The sequence below is a fragment of the Anarrhichthys ocellatus genome, unplaced genomic scaffold (genome assembly GCF_004355925.1).
Source record: "Anarrhichthys ocellatus isolate YVR2014 unplaced genomic scaffold, GSC_Weel_1.0 scaffold10, whole genome shotgun sequence".
Classification (NCBI taxonomy): Eukaryota; Metazoa; Chordata; class Actinopteri; order Perciformes; family Anarhichadidae; genus Anarrhichthys; species Anarrhichthys ocellatus.
The window spans coordinates 1,471,819-1,489,270 of NW_022280040.1; the positions used below are offsets into that span (position 1 = coordinate 1,471,819).

General features: G+C 39.3%; 2 protein-coding genes across 3 annotated transcripts; both read right to left on the reverse strand.

Annotated features, from left to right (window-relative positions):
- Nucleotides 1-971: 971 nt before the first annotated feature.
- Nucleotides 972-13,019, reverse strand: hnf4g (hepatocyte nuclear factor 4, gamma). Of its 2 annotated transcripts, none has more exons than XM_031850249.1 (11): nucleotides 12,820-13,019; nucleotides 7,911-8,079; nucleotides 7,550-7,644; nucleotides 6,743-6,849; nucleotides 6,472-6,621; nucleotides 5,961-6,048; nucleotides 4,850-5,002; nucleotides 4,123-4,172; nucleotides 3,773-3,959; nucleotides 2,776-2,895; nucleotides 972-2,279 (listed from the first exon to the last, which is right to left on the reverse strand). In XM_031850249.1, exons 1-11 carry the CDS (start codon nucleotides 12,848-12,850, stop codon nucleotides 2,170-2,172), a joined length of 1,260 nt encoding a protein of 419 aa, XP_031706109.1. In that variant the 5' UTR covers nucleotides 12,851-13,019; the 3' UTR covers nucleotides 972-2,169. The 2 variants fall into 2 exon arrangements, with proteins under 2 accessions (XP_031706109.1, XP_031706108.1); XM_031850248.1 differs by lacking the exon at nucleotides 12,820-13,019 and adding an exon at nucleotides 9,479-10,836.
- A 203-nt stretch (nucleotides 13,020-13,222) lies between these two features.
- Nucleotides 13,223-15,882, reverse strand: gpr141 (G protein-coupled receptor 141). The gene is made up of 2 exons (XM_031850251.1): nucleotides 15,638-15,882; nucleotides 13,223-15,007 (listed from the first exon to the last, which is right to left on the reverse strand). Exon 2 carries the CDS (start codon nucleotides 15,005-15,007, stop codon nucleotides 14,084-14,086), a length of 924 nt encoding a protein of 307 aa, XP_031706111.1. The 5' UTR covers nucleotides 15,638-15,882; the 3' UTR covers nucleotides 13,223-14,083.
- Nucleotides 15,883-17,452: the final 1,570 nt, after the last annotated feature.

Consider the following 17,452-nt stretch of genomic DNA (forward strand, 5'->3'; position numbering starts at 1 on the left):
CACAGATGCACACACTTCCAAAAACACACATACAGTGTACACACATGCACCCGCACAGATTATAAATAAATTGCAGGTAGGAGCATACACACATACAGTATATATGCATGCACACATCCTCCCATTGTGGGTGGTGTTGTTTTGACCTAAGCCAGGTAGCTTGTCCATTATGAAGTTGATAGGAGGATTTGGTCATGTTGATTCTAGACAGCATCATCTCCTGTACCATAAATAACCTGAGTGTTCTCTCTGAGTCACACAACAATATACAGAGAATAAGAGCTCTCAGCTTTATCCCCTGGTCTCATCCACCACACAGAAACGCTCACACATACACAACACAAAACCCCAAGAAAATGATGACAAAATAACAGATTTAAAAGTACAGTTGGCCCCGGCTCAGTTTCAGCTTAAATTGTCCCTTTACAATCTAGTTTGGCTTTAGGGTTTGTCTCAAAGTGTGTTTTCTCAGATGGACGGTGGGGGAAACTAGTTTGATTTTAGATGAGCAGCATCTTCCGGCAATGCAGTCTCAATGGTGTGCCAATAAAGCTTTGGATACAGCCTGTATACCCCTAACCAATGGAACTGTGGGGGAGCATGATGACTTCCATGACGAAAGTAATGGACAAACACACTCAGTATTCTTGCATCTGGAGAAACCATATTGAAATACACCCTGTCAATTTATCATCATCTGTCTGTCTCTATTGTTTTCCTTTCAGGATCAAATGTGAAAAAAATGTCAATTTCCATTTATTGCTAATAATATCCATTGAAATGTTTTGCTGTGGCTGTAGTAACGGAATTTCTTATTTTTTATCTCCCACTTTAAATTTGGTACCCCGTTAAATTTCCTCTTTGGACCGCAAGAGGGTGCTAATGTGTCATGCAATACTGTGACTTTTGTGAGTCTCTCACTGTATGCATGTCATGCATTTCTAAAAAAAATACACATTCAATCAATTCATTTCAAATGAATACTCAAAATTGCATTTTAATAAATATACTACATAAACTAAGAAATGTACACAAACCAAAATAGAAATACACAGCTGATTCCAAAAAATTTAATATAGAAAGACACTTTGATGATGTGAATATTTCCTATCATCCATTTGGCTATATACAGTAAGTTGTTCAAATATTACAATTTATCCACATTTCTTTTTGCATTTGACGACAGGTCTTTATGTAAAATAAATGTTATTGTTATTATTGCCATGTTAATCTTCACCACAAACTATAGTACCCCATTATATTATGTTTCAGCTGCTGCATACATGTAAATTCGGAATATATTGAATTTTTTTCACAACCTTTTAAAATAGTTTCTTCCTCTGCATACCCCACAGTGTGTTTAGGTATAACATCTAAGTCTTAACAATCAGCAACAATATCTCTGAAGTTCTTTAGAACACGATAACTGATCTAAGACCAGTTTACAGGTGTAATAGGCCCCACTGATGCATCATTTATGAACAAAACAGAGCATTTCATTTATATTTGATGGCCAGCTGTAATTTGTTGACGATAAGCCACGATTTTCTCTTTGCATTTCTGTTGCCTTTGCAATTGATGATTAGATAGTATTTCATGCATTTACACGTTATCAGGATTATCACAGTAAAGAAGCATAAGGACAGAGGGCATTTTCTGCACTTCTATGTCAAATCAAGCAAGACATCAGTCAATAAAAGCTACACTTCAAATAATGCAGAGTTTAAGATGGCATTATCTTTTCATCGGACTATCTACTTTACTATCTACTTTACCTTTTGCACTGCCATCATTTCTATGAGCATGTGCCTTACTGACATAACGATGCTGTAAAATCTAGATACTGCATTGAAAAACAGTATATTGGTTCTAGGTGACCACAAACATCATGTTTTGTTAAACTCTGGTTTGGTGTTTCATTAGTTCACTGAATTTGAAGGTGACAAGTTGACGTTTAAAAGTGCCGCACACAGCAGCGTTAATTACATCTTAGTTATTGTTGCAACGCCACCAGGAGTCACATGGAGAAGGAGCAGGGTAAAGTCTAACCACAGACCCTGAGCGGGGACTGCTTTCATAATCTTATGACTGGGATGATGGATAGGGGACAAGGGAACTAGGCCCATGTCTGCTTCTTTGACAGAGTGCAGGGAGAAGTCAGAGATCTGTCTATGTGGAAGGCGAGGGGCTGGCTGGAGGACAAAGAGGATGGGAAAAGTGTTTGTACTTCTCTGGGGCAGGACCCTGAGGGGGTGATGGGATGGGAGTGTCTGGAGAGGCTGCAGAGAGAGAGAGAGGCAGGGACAGAGAGACATTGTTTATTTTTTGCAAATTGACATTGTTTTTGTGTGAATAAAAGCCATGTTGTATATATCAAGTCTGTAAAATGTATCCACTGTTGCCTTTGGGAAATGTTACATCCACAGCTGCTACTTCATAGATACAGTTCCCATCAATCTCATGTGGCCGTTAGCTTGTGTAATATTGCCAAATGTTTGAATGAAATCATACAATAGGGCCAAGACTCATCAATTCTTGTAATTGTTACATTTTTATGGAATTTTTTTCACATTTGCAATGCCTATTTATTCGTTTCAACTAAGTTAATGCAAACACATCTGGCACACACTTTATGAAATTTCATGTGAAGAGATAAACATATCAGTGTTGCTTTGATATTTCTTGTGTGTGTCAGAAGGTTTGCGCTTGTCTGGGTGAATGCAGTTTGTGTGACCGCGCTGCATGTCTCAGGGTTGTCGAGCATCTGGCACTTACCTGTCTGTGTAGTGTGAGCGGCAGGCAGGGTGCTGATGACCAGTGTGTGTCCAGTCAAAGGGTCCTGGGCCAGCTGGGTGTGTGCTGGGTGGTGCAGGTGTGTGGGCTCTGACGCAAGGCCTGAACACATAACACAACAACCCAATAATCAACCATCAACAGACTAAAAAGAACAATAGGTAGCTTGGATAAATCTCTGTTGGATAAATTATGTTATGGAGAATTTATTCAATTGAGTGAGTTGAGTTTATTTCTTTTCCTTTAAAAGTGTTTTGCCATGTGTGCATGTTTTATGTAGCAATCAAGTCAGTCCTAAATAACTTCATTTTTAAATTGTTTCGTTTGGTTAGCTTTTTTTTCGTTTCAAACTGTATAGATTTCACATTACTAAATATAACAATCTCAACAATGTATTTTAACAGCATTGTGAGTATGTAAGTACCACATTCCTACTGGATGCTGAAAAATAAAAACACACACAGCGCTTTCTTTGCACAGTCTTCTAAGTTAGGTTGTCATATTCTGGAGTTGTTTTTAGCATGTATGGAGAAAAAAAGACATCTTTGGAGATGACTTAGTACTTTATTCCACGCCTCATCTTGTGCTTGAGTTGTCTGTCATGGCCCTGTTTAGAATATGTTTGATGCATTCTACCTTTAACTGCAGACTTCCTTATACATACACATTGTGTTAGCAGATGTCACCGAGAGGCACCTCATATAGCAAGTTGTCTGTTTTGGCTTTGCCTAAGATACAGTATATGTGGATTATAAAAAGTATGCAAACTCTCTGCAAAATCCCTAACTTTTTACTCATTGTATATATCTGGGAAAACTTTGTATAGTTTGTATACTTTAGTTTTTTACATTGTTTCATGTTTGTCCAGTTCCACACATTTATCACTGAATGCTCCACTGGAGCGTTTGGTGGTCTTGCTGAAGGTCACCCTATTTTTCTTTCTGAAGGTTTACAAGCACAGACATGGGCCCAGTCTCACCTCCCAGCAGCATCTCATGCAGCAGGTTGTCTATCTTGGCCAGCCCACAGAGCTTAATGAACTGAAGCTGTTCGATCATCTGCCAGGTGATGCTCTGCAGGGTGGGCAGCAGGAGTAACAGCTCTCCAAAGCGACCCCTGGAGTCATACTGACGGTCATTAATGTAGTCTTCCAGACTCATCTGGACCTGTACACACACAAGGCCAAGTCTCCATCAGCGTAAGCAACCTCCCCTTGTCCTTGTAAGTTGTTAGATATATTATTCAAGAATATATATGTATAATTATAAGTATAATCCACTGTGATAATAAGCTCTACAATGAACTACAAGAGTGAAATGCTCGACGAACCTGCAGACGAATGGTCTTAATCTTCAATGGATCCCGCAAAGACTTTGCATCTTCATATTGGGAAGGGGGGAGGGGGGGTTTGGAGGACAGAAGGGGGAGGACAAAACAGAAAGATCAGGAATGCAATTGAGGATATGAGTGGAATTGATATAATGATTATGGTCAAACTGGGGAATAAAGGTAAAATGAGGGGATTTAGTGAAGGGGAGACAAAGGGAGACAGGTTACACAAGGTGGGGGCAGGGGTTGTGGTCACACTAAGCCAAGAAGAGGGATTGGGATCTAACTTTGAGGGGAAATGTAACCAGATGGAGGGATTGATTGGTAGAAAAAGAGGGACTGGTAAGAAATGGCATTGGATATTGAGCAATCTATCATTGAAAATATTTACTTTGCTTTTTTCAATCTTTTACTATTTAAACTATTGTTTTTTCACCTTTTCATTTCTTGTCCCTTGATTTTCTGGCTTTCATGTTTTATTTTCTATTTTTGTTCTATCTTTTTTTCCATGTTGCCCTCTTCCAAATGATAATTGTAATATTTCTGTAACAGACAGACAAACATTTACACTACACATACAGGCTGTTCCTGAATTGAGAAGCAAGGGTGAGCTGGGAAAACAGAGTAACCACTCATCCCAAGGGAGAGTAACTGGTTCCTATGTTATTAATGTACCTCACATATCTTCTGATGGCTTAAAGTACCAAATGTTCCTTTTTTTAATTACCCGGGTCAAAGAAGACAATAGCCTTGAGCGCTGCATACTCGTTGTCGTCTATTTGAATATCCTGGAAGGGCTGTACCAGCTCATCCAGCACTCGGTTGGCTACCTTGTACATCTCTTGTTCAGGACTGTTCCTGTGGATCACACAGCCATTACCTGCAGACACAGTGAGCACAGGTCAGTGCCAGTGTTGAGTTATGTGGGTGTGTATGGGGTAGATTGCTGGTGTGTGCTTGTGTGGAAGGTTGAGGGAAATAAGTTTCGCTGTGAGAGAAAGAAAAGTCAAATCTGACTTTCGTCAAGCCGTTTTAAGGGTTTCAGTCAAGGTTAAGCTAAGGGTCTTAAGACACAGCAATGCACAATGTGTGTGTGTGAGTGCTTGAGTGTAGTTGACAGACCTGCCTACAGTGTGATGTTGGTACACGTTTAGGTAATGAGTAATGCCGTTTACAAATACACGTTTGAAGTCACAAAGAAATATAAAACTTTAGTTAATCATTCTCAGCAAACACAACATTTGATCTGTGACACTTTACAATACAGTACCCAAAAATGTTTGGAGTTAGTCAGACAGGAGTGAGGAACGACCTGATAATTGATGAATTGTTAATAAATAGTTTCTGAATAACTCTGATTGTATAATAGATAATAATGGGTTAGAAACCAGATTGGGAAATACTTCATGAATGAATCATTAGGTTGATTAGTTCAATAATATTTCTTCATGAGTTGTTCCTCATCAGCCACTGGGCAACATGAATTACTTGATCATTACTCACCCTTTGTGTGCCCCCCTGAAGTAAAGTGGCACATCATACTGAGTAGTTGCTAAGTAGTCCCTCGTTACTTTATGACTGTCTTACCGTTAGGACTGTAACAGTGGCTGTTCATTATGATCTACTATACATATACATATAGACCTCCAGAACTACTCATTAACAATGCATTCATGATCAGGTCATTCCTGATTCGTTCCTTGCTTGTTCCTTAGTAACTACTCCCATTTCAGTGACCTTTATTGTAAAAGGTTACCCATTTGATGAGTCGTCACATTGCTGAGCCACCTGATTGCACCACGTTTAAATAAGATGCCATTCTTCTGGTGTGTTCGTACCTAAAAGCAGGAAGTCCTTGAATGGCATTGACCTTTTGGCGACACCAAGCAAAAGGTGCTCACCTGCATGAGCCCTGAGCAAACTCACCTGGAAACAAACACACAAAAACAATGTAACAATGCCTCCCCTTTTGCCCTCACATACATCACAGAGGGAACGCACTTTTGCTGCAGTATATTTAGTAGTCAGATCTAGAACACTCAACTTAATTGTTATTGCTTTTAATGTTCTTTTATCTAACAGTGCATGTAGTTGATTAAAGATAACCTTTCTTTCATCCCAACTGAAAGTGCCTCAAGAGAATAAGCCATTTGTTAGAGCAGTAAGCACACTCACACAAGCTAAATATGACCAATATAAAAAAAACAGCACTTCAGAATGTTAAATGAAAGCACTGAAGTCTGAGAGGTCTTGGTTGATATTTAGGGCATGGAATTAAAACAAGGTTGACTTATTCCTGTGAGCAATAGCATAATCAAGTTGATCCATCGTGCATCAAAGCCCTGTTACCTGGTCATCCAGTGGCAGTTCTCCAAATGCAGGAATGTACTTGGCCCATTCCACCAACACCAATAACTGTTGTCTCATAGAATCGCATGCATCTCCGACAGTGGCTGACTTCTGCTCCGATATGTCTGCTATTCCAAGTGGAGCAGTGATCTGGAGGGAGATGGAAAACAATGGCTTCCTGGGTCACAATCCCTTGATTTCCCTGTGCACATAATTTAATCATGCACATACTGTGCTGCCTGATAAAAATATCATAAAAATAAATTGTCACCTGTTGGGACAGTGATTCAGCTTGGGCCAAAATAGTAATGGGTGGCATGTCTTGGGTGTCGGGGATACTTCTTCGGGAGCTGATCCGATCCCGCTCGTTCTGTACAGCTGAAATGTAGCAGAGAGCTAAAGTTACTGTGTGTGTGAAACAGAAAAGGAACAGGGAAGAAACGGCACCTCCTGTACTTCCCTTATTGTAAAAAAAACAAAAAAAACAAATAACTTTCAAACTGGAATATGTCTCTATCTCGGTTTAGTGTTTGCAAGATTTAGCTTAAATTGGTATCACTCAGTTTAAGAATTAACGATGACATCAGCCCTTACGGGGCAGGAAAATAGTCACACAGGCTGGCATCAGCCATAGGAGTCAAACGTTAACCAGTTGCTATCCAGAACAACATGTTTGAATAACACATGATTAGGTGTCATAAAACTCCTTGCCAAGGTTATACCCCTCATAAATACACACACACACACACACTAAGTAATCACTTATTTTATGGCCGAGCCAATTTCCGCCATCTTGAAGCAGCTCTGAGATTCTCTGAAGAAAGCCCCTCCTTTAGTTTCACTAGTTTTAAGTCTACACTTTGTCTCAGTGGAAAAAAAACAACAACAAATGTAACTAAACTAAACGAAAATAAACTACATCTAAAATATATTCTTATACCACAGACAATACACCATGGAAATAAGGTGTGTGTTTGTACAAAAACGAACAAGGTATAATTTAGACTTTGTGTTCTGTGTCTCTTTGTGTAAACTTTTAGTTAGGAGTCTACTTGTCCAGAGAGGGAGGTTTCCCTACCTTCTTTCTTCATGCCAGCCCTGAAGCATTTGTTGAGTCTGCAGAAACGACATTGGTTTCTCTTATCTTTATCCACAATGCATTGTCTGCTGAACCTGCATACAACAAGCGGACATAATGTAAGCAGCTTTACAGTGCAAGACATGACAAACTGTACTGTAAGTCAATGCGACATGCCATGACATGATGACTGGGCTGAAAAGTAAGTTATCAACGGTTTAAAAGTCATTGTTAGATCTGCACTTGATCACAAGGGTGCAAATGTACAATACCGTGTTTATTATAAGTATGTAAGTGTGGCATGATTTTAAGTGCGCTGTGTTTTTTAAGTTTTGTCTCACAAAGTTGTTGCTCTCTGTACCTGCAGGTGTAGACATGGCTCTTGCGTATGGAGCGTCTGAAGAAGCCTTTACAGCCATCACAGCTGGAGGCTCCATAGTGTTTTCCTGTGGCTTTGTCTCCACAGATGGCACAGTTACTGCTGACCCCGTCTGGACCGACTGACATGCCCGGCTCTATTGGCATGCTGTCTGAAACACAGGTAAATACACAGACACATGCTCATACATCTGTATATTACACACATTGGCGTAGACAAGTACCCTTACAAACATAATACAAGTATATAGTTCAATATGGTCTAATACTGGGTTCACAGTCTGCACTATTTCATCTAATCGAAGCGACCATGTGTAAAATTTAAAGCACCTTACTACTCTAGTAAATGTATTCGGTGTAGTGTGTAACTCCAGAGGTTATTTGGGGTTCCTATAATTGCATAGACATTTGTTTGGTGTTTGATTTGTACATCAAACTAAACATAAATCAGGAAAAAGAATAAATGGCTGTTCAATCGCCAGGCCTTTTAAACATTACCGTCGATGTCTTTATTTTTACTGTCACCTTCTCATTACCATAAGCATTGTCATAATCATCATGGTCGTTATTATTATCATCAGCAGCAGCAGCAGCATCGTCACCATAATCAAAACCATAATCATCATCGTTGTCTGCATATTTATCGTTCAGTCAAAGCATGCCGAATAGAACACAACACGATCATAGCATGTGACGGTAAAAATTCAAGATGCATCAATACAGACACGATCACATCTCCCCACACACGTCCCTCTCAGTCCCACACCAGGCAGTGTCAAGGCGAGATGAGTCAATGTTCGACTAACTCTATTTTCGCGTGCTGAGATGACTTCAGTGTATCACTGAGATGCGTGCTTGCTCTTCAATAAAACATCTTTATGTCACATGCTGGAATTCCGGCATAAACGCTTTTATTAGCATTCTGATTTCATACTTTTAAAACCTGTACCTAGCCCTTTTCTGTCCCTCACTCCCACAGATTTCCACTCGCACACCCATATGTGAGCAGCATGCAAGTGGAATTAATTCATCACAATCAGTGTATACATGCCGACATTAAAATGTCATGACTACACCCATTTCCCCTTTGTTTAGCTTATGTTAAAACCCTTCCTTTTTGTGTAAATAGAAACAAATTTGCATTCTGCTGGTCTCACTTCACTTTATCATTTTAAGTTCTCAACTTACAAACTAACACAGTAGTTCTAGTTTACCTCTTCACCCAGATCTGAGGTAGATGACACATCCCAAACCCTCAATACAAGAAGCATCGCGTTAAACGAGGCTACAGATTTATCAGATACACAGTGCAAGGCTTATCTCAATACTCTGTCCATGATCAGACATTTTGCAGGCCCCCACTTCATTGTGGCAAATGTGTGAGTGAGCAGCTTATCAGTCTATGTATTCACATTTCAGTGCTTATAAAGCTGGAGTGTGCTATCTTTACATTGTCATTCTGTAAGGAGCATGTCCAACTATGCATGCTAAAAATCAGATGTCTGGTGCTTGAATTAGTGTTTGCATGTGTGGGTGGCTACACACACTTACCTCCTCCTCCACAGAGCACCTCTGCATTCTCAAAGCCCAGTGTGCTGTATGAGGGATCCAGGCCTTCACAATAGTTTGCTACTTCCATATCTAACAGAGATTTACTCTGAGGAGTAGGAGGATACTTCATTCCTGTTTCAACTTGGTCTTCCTCACACTTCTTCTTCCTCTCTTTGCTTCTCTCCTCTTCTCAGTTCACTCTCTAGTCTCTATGTCTCCTTTTCTCTACCTGCTGGTCTCTGCTTCATCTTATTCTTACAGCCATGACTAGGGACATCCCTGACATAAAAGATCTATAATCCCATCTGATTGGGGCAGGAACAAGGAGAGGGGAGGAGCTGTGGCCTAAGACTTCTCACTTTATTGCACATTACTTATCTGTCCTTCTCTCTCTCCCACTTATCACAGGGATGGATAGATAGAGGTGAAGGAGATCTTTTCCTTCTCCCCCTCTGCCTTATTTTATTTCACCATGAGAAAGATTTCATTTGATTTTAGAGGACAGCTTTGCACTTTATGTGCATGTTGGTAAACCTCTGTGTTTGTGTGTTTGCATGCGCGATGGTGTATGTTTATATGTGTGTGTGTGTGTGTGTGTAGGTGTGTGCGTGCGTGTGTGTGTCTGTGTCCTTCCCAGGCATTCTAATCTAATCAATAGTGGAGTAATAGCACCACCACCTCAGCAGATATAATCTATAAAGACACCCAACCCTCATTCATTAAAGTTCATAAAACTTTATGCTAAGTATTTCCAAATTAACTGGTCACGTAACTCAACTACAGTATATGACCTTTTATCTCTAATGACATTAACCTCTCTGACCAAACTCCTGTTGAAACATTACTGGTTTTACTTTTATTTTTAGTTAATGGAATATTTAAATTGCCCACTGGCTCATTTTGAAATAATTTGTGTGAGGGTTTTAGTTTAGATTGGATTTATTGCAAATGTTGCTGTCATTATTTATTACTTCATATCAGTAAATATCAATACTTGTACTGAAGGAGAATGGTGTCTTTGGTCTTTTTCTTTAAGAGCCAATCTGCCTCCTCTTTCAGCCAGGAATGCTGTAAAAACACTGTAATTTACTACCATAAACCAGTTAGAATGTCTCCACCCACCCATTTTACTTTGGGAGTTTCATTGCACTAAATGTTATTGTGTGGCCTAAAGGTAATCTGTTGATAAGAGGCAGTATCATAGGAGATTTGATGCCCTACATCAGTAATGAGTGAGCAAGTCAGCAAAATGCCTCCAGTATATGAGCAAGCCTAGCGGTTATATATTGTCACTGTAGGCTCAGTATATCAGAAAGAGCAATTCGTATCCGGTCACAGAGTAATAACAGACATCTTAGTTAATATGCACTGCTGAAACAAAGGGTTTGAGAGAGAGAGAGAGAGAGAGAGAGAGAGAGAGAGAGAGAGAGAGAGAGAGGGAGAGGGAGAGATTACATTTTAACCAGGCAGTGAGGTCAGGCCTCCTGACTCATTCGGTTTGTGGAGGGGGAAGAAGAATTTTGAAAACTTGACAAATCATACTTTCTTTGCATCAAAGTTCACTGTAGCTAGTCAGCTGTTTAATACAGCTAATGTTACTTGGAACGTTAACTTTGCTCACCACACTAATATACTAAAAACGAATTCAATGCAAATATGCATTCCAGTAGATTCAACAACCCACATCTCGGTAGGATCTTCAGGTTACTGATTTGGAAATGTTACATATAAATGAAGGTAAACACATATTACACATTCATAAATACTTAAAATCATAAAAAACTATTATGACTTCTTCAGCTGAAAACCAAGGAGGACGCCTGAGAAACCTTGCATCTGCCTAGCAACCAAAAGCTCTTTGAAGCCATAAAACCAAGCGCTAAGAGGCTATCTCTGTGTGAACTGGCCATAATACTGTCACTTCTATTTAGACTAGAGCTTTTAATAGTCACAGATGATCATCAGCCACCCAACTGACTCTAGTAAACCACTACTTCCTGATACCGGGGCAATACTAAAAAAGACACTGTACAGAAGTATATTGTTCAGTCTTAAAACTCTGCTGAATGATCAGCTTTTATTTTGACAGAGTAAAGGTAATCTGCTTTTAATTTGTTGCCATGTTGTTCAGTTTTTAAACCACTGCTATGTTACTGGATTTGTGCAAATGAACAGAAACATGTGAATTAAAAAATGAGTCAACACTTCTACAACACTTTACAGTTACATACTATATTTCCTATAAACCCCTGGTCCCTGAAGGCGTTAAATGAGCATCCCACTCATTCATTCTTCCCGCTAATATCTACTTAGTGACAAGTCTGAAGGCTAGTTTGGTCAATAACGTTCACCACCAAAAGTGGATTTTTTTTGTGACAAACAATTTATCCAGCTGAAGTAAAGCCCATGTGTCTTTAGCCTGTAAACTGAGTACACAGGGTGAATGCAATCAGCTGCACTATTGAAGGCAAATCAATACAACTACAGCCTCAAAAATCAATCCACAACTCTGTGACATAGTCTAAACAAATGTCACCATTGCAACTTCACAAAGGTAGGTTTACTGAGATTACATTATATCATTACTGTTGTGGTGTCCGCCCTGTGCATATCCAAGGCTTTGGCTGATGCTTTTGTCAAACAACTAGATGCCAATTGGATTTCAATTTCCAATAACAGTGGATTACCGAAATACATCATTTAAAATATTTTAGAAATATATGTGTTTGATTTTATTAGACACAAAGTTATATTTTTTTGTATTTTCAGTGGAAGTACCATATTGGTAGCGCATCACAAGAGAAAAAAAACAATGTGACTGTATTACCGTCTTGCTTACAGTGGCAACTTTTTGCTCTGTAACACTGCTCTTGTTACAGGTGCTGTCCTTGTACAGGCGAAACAGGTTATCGCATGATCTTTACAGCACAGCATGCGTGACAAAGTGAGTATCTTATATTTTTCGACACAAAATGCTGTCTGCTGACAGAGAGGCGAGAATACTACTCTCATTAAACACACTAGACACAACGCAACAAAGACATTGAGCAGACTTAAACAACCTCAAACTGTGTGTAAACTGCAATTTGTTACAGGACACAAAAAAGCGATTGAAGTGTGTGTGTGTGTGTGTGTGTGTAGGAACAGGGAGTACAACCAATACCATTAAAGTACAAACCACGTGATTTATCAGAACATGTTACCAAACTTCCTTGAGAAACTGCTAAATGTAAGCTTCACTTCCTCCACAAAAGCAACAGCATACTTCATACTATACCACAGGCGATGCGGATATTTTGCATTTTAATGGCAATTTACATAACAGGAGGACTTTGACTTACCTGTGTTTCTGTGTCTGCCGGGGATGTGCATTTATCCGGGTGTACTGTTGTACTCTGGTAGTGTGCAGCCCCTCAGTGCAACATTAATCTAAGTTACACTGAGAATAGGAAAATGGTAAAGCTGTTTGACAACATTAAAAAGGAAGGTTTGTAGAGCTAAGCGGCCAATAATTTATGGAGCGACACATTGGATGGCGCCACCATAGCCCTGTCATTAGATCGATTTACTAAACAAACTCAAAGTAGGGTGGGGATGTTAAACAGTAACCCAAAGCCATAAAAACCAAAAGGAAAGGATCACCAGGGGTGTGTGTTTGTGTGCATGTGTGTATGTCAGCCAGGGCTTCTAACACCACCTCCGAGGGCGGAAGGTAAGAGATCCAAGAGGTTTGAGGTAATGTTTCACACAATAATGAAGAAAAAGTAACAATTTTATTTATTTCACTCCAGCTATGTACACACGGGTTAAGTGTTGGCAAAGAAAGTGTAATGCATTTATTTTTCCTTTCCACTCACATGCCTTTCACATGAATTCACTATTTGCATAGAGAATTAGGGAATTTAAAGACCATTGGTGTAATCTAGCATTACAAATGTCAAACTTGAAGCCTGTGTAGTATATACAATGACCAGCAGATGGCAAGAGAGTGTTCATGTTGAGTCAAAAGCAAAGCACAGTTTCCAGTCATGATAATTCTTTCAATATTTTCACAACATGGTAGCCTACTGGTTAAGATACCACAACCTTTACTGCATGTCATACCTCTCTCCCTCTCCAAGTTATGTTTCTCTCATTGCACTTTCAACTATCAAATAATTGCAAATAATAATAAAATAATTTACAAAACCAAACAGTTTATTAAGTCACATCACAAAAAGCTGCAGTTGACACAGCAGTCGTAGGAAGCAAAGCATGGCACATCTGACAGAGATAAGATGGGAGCTAGCTAGTCTATCTGGTTTTGAAGATCATCGAAACAAAATCAATGGGGATGACAACAAAAGGGCTGTCATTAAGTGAATATTATTTTTGTATATGTTTCATCAATTTTCTTTTTTACTTAATTCCAGTTCATCTGTTTTAATGATTGCTTGTATGTGCTTTTAAATAACTGGTAAACACTGCTTTTATTGAAATGCACATCAGCAATACACAAATATTAATAATTAATATGGCAACAAAGAACATTAAAGTAAAACAAAGTTACACAATAAAGCAATTACAGTATCAGGAAACCCCAAACACACATCCAACCAACAGTTGTCAAATAGCCTTTCCCGGTAAGCACATGTAACAGGTTGTCCTCCCCAAGAAGGTGAGCACGTCCAAACAGTTAAAAGTGGTCAGACTCAGAAACACCTCATTGATAATCTGCAGATCGACGTGTTCTAAGTAATTCAGCCGGAACATGTGGTAGGGAATGAAGCAGACAACCATAATGAGAGCAAAGCAGAGACTCTTCAGCTGAGCCCCAAAGTCCTGCTGAGAGGTGCATCCCTGCCGGTGCTTCCTGTATAAAACCCGTAGGGCATTGGCTTGGAGGGCTGTCAGTACTGTGGCCACCACTATAATGACTGTGCTTATGATGTAGTTAAACACCTTGCCAACAGACCCTATGTGGCTGCCAAACTTGAAGCAGATTGTGGTACTGTTGTCCATCTTCTGATTTTTTGCGTTTTTTCCATAGGCAAAATGCATTATGCAAGGGACCATGACAAGCACCACCACCCACACCAGAGCACTGACAACGAGTGCATGAATCTTCTGGAGGGAGGCCACCCGCTCAACTTTGTGGTAGAACATCATAAGGCGTGTGATGAGGATGATCACATAGAAGATGAAAGACATGTACATGTGGATGTGAATCATGCCACTGACCGTTTTACACCACCCGTGGCCCAGGCTCCAGTGATGAGTTGCGTAATAGTAAATCCTGAAGGGCACAGTGAGAAGGAAGATGAAGTGGGTGAAGATGAGGTTGAGTACAGCAATGGAAGTGATGGATGTCGAGCTGGACTTCATTATGTGCATCATCAAGCAAAGGCTGATGGTCCCGATGACCAGAACCACAGAGTAAATGACCAGGAGGACTGTGTGGTACTCATCAGGATTTTCAGGTAAAGAGCTTGTGGTCATCATCGAGCTTATGGCGGTGGATAGCGTGCTTTGGGTCATCATGGAATCCATCTTAAATAGAGAAAGAAAGGTAAGGAGAGAGAGGGGGGGGGGGGGGGGGGGGGGGGGGGTGGGGGGGGGGGTTGTCAGATTCAGGAGTGAAGGAATACATTAGGAAATGTTTGAAATTTTTTGGAGGGAGTTTTTTCTTATCCAAGTAGCGGATCTAAGGATAGAAGGTATTGTATGCTACTGTTGTTTTGTTTTGTTATACTAGACTGTATAAGTAAAATTGACTTGACTGTTAAAAACAGAAGTAACAGAAAGAAATAAAAGACAGAAAAAGAGAAAAGTCATGAATTTATTTATGACTCTAATTATGATTATTTAACACTTAGTTTGTAATAGCATGCTTTACTAATATTAGCCTTTTTTGCTCATATTTAAACACATAATCCAGAACAAGACATAAACCGTAGTATTCATTTAGTCCTACATACAAGTGGTAACAACATATTATCAGTTTAACATGAAACAGGACTAAAAGCAAAGAAAACTGAAATTATTAGGATTTAAACATCATGAGGTTTAAAAACAAATATAGTGATCAGAGTATAGACTAATCATTACCGAAAGAATAATACTGCAATGGAAATTGCATCATGCATGGACATTACAGTAAACAAAGCCGGACTTACGTACCTTTTGGTTTCAAGACAAACTGCCTGCCGAGTGCTCCTGTGTGTGAAAATTTGGCATAAAAGGATGTATCTTTCCTCCACATTAAATCAACTTATATCCAGCAAGCAATAGTTACATTTTCACAATGTGCTGGCGAGCATGGGAAAATATCGATGTCTGAGGAAGTACGTCTGTGTGTGCGTGTCTTTATTTCTGCTTGAATGTATGTGCGGATATGCTTCTATGTGTGTGCCAACTAATGTGGAAGTTAAGGTTATGAAAATTAACTTTGTGTGTGGGACTGTGTTGTCAGAAACCACTGGTTTTGCATATGGTGTGAGTGTGTGTGTGCAAATGTGTTGTGTGAGAACCAGGAGGTGATTGCACACACGTGTTTTCACAACCAAAGAGCTGGCTGCTTCCTCCTTCTGGTCACCTCTCTACCTATCTCTGCTATTTTGTGTCTGCAATATTCACCTAAATACAAACCGTTAGAATGTGATGCGGAACTGTATCACATGAATGGCATGAATGGCTGTCGATTAGGGGCGGAAAGGGAAGGGGTGGTTTGGTGCATGGTTGCATGTACATGTGTACTAGAGTACTAAACAGCATAATAAAGAAAATCTGCCTGTGGTTTAGAGATAAATACTTAAACATGCTGTCAGTTCTGCAGTGTCTATGTGCCAAGAAAAAAAAGAAACAGATTTCACAGATATAGATGCACTGTTTACGCCCACTGACTCTTCTGCATTTTCGCTTGAAATCCAAGCCAGTAGTTCTGCTTTTAACCTTTGTAACCAGGTTCATTTACTTATGTGCCTATATCTCTTTCTATGTGAGTTGTTTGAATCTCAGTTAGTATGTATTCATTGGAAGCAGACCTATGTCATATAGCATGACATAAAAAGTCATAATATAGTAGTCAAAAACGACATCATAGTAAAGTATGACATACAAATGTCATTGTATAGTATGTCATAAAAAATAATAGTATATTATGCTGTAACAATTTCATAGCATAGTATGGCATAGGTTCTCAAACTTTTTGGGGCCAGGGATTTACAGGGCAGAACATTTTCCAAGGAACCCCTCATAATTGTACCATTGATTAAGCATATGCTTACGACCATTTGCACTATTATGCCATTTAAACTATTTGCATTCTAAAACCTTTCAACTTAAAGAGACAGTTCACCCCCAAATCAGGAATACATATTTTCCCTCTTACCTGTGGTGCTATTTTTCTATGTAGATTGTTTTGGTGTGAGTTTGGAGAAATCTGCCATAGAGATGTCTGCCTTCTCTCAAACATGATGAGAACATAAGGCACTTGGCTTGTGTTGCTCAAAGCTCTGAAAGAATTAGAGTTGAAATTGCTTACAACAACGTCTGTGGATTATCTTGAGTATCTGGGTCATGATTTCTGGAACATTGTTGTTGAGTTTTTCAAATGCTTTTTTCTCTGAGGCAGATATCTCCAAAACTCTGCAACTCAAACCAAAACAATCTATATTGCTAAATAGCACTACAGGTGTAAGGAAATATTTGTATTTTAGATTTTGGGATGAACTGTTCCTTTGAATACTTCAGACCTGTTTCATAGTAATAAACAGAAACAGATTTAAATTTGAAGCATGTTAATACTACATATATTCGTTTGACTCAAACTGAAAGCATTCATACTTTTCAAGTAATTGATCTTAGAAGCTTTTGGAAAATTTGTAAAAAGACTGACATAGTCCTTACAAATAGAGACATTTAATATTACCAGTCTAAAGCTGACTCTCAGAAGGTGCTTCAACTTTAAAACAGTGAAGATAATGATGTGTGTCA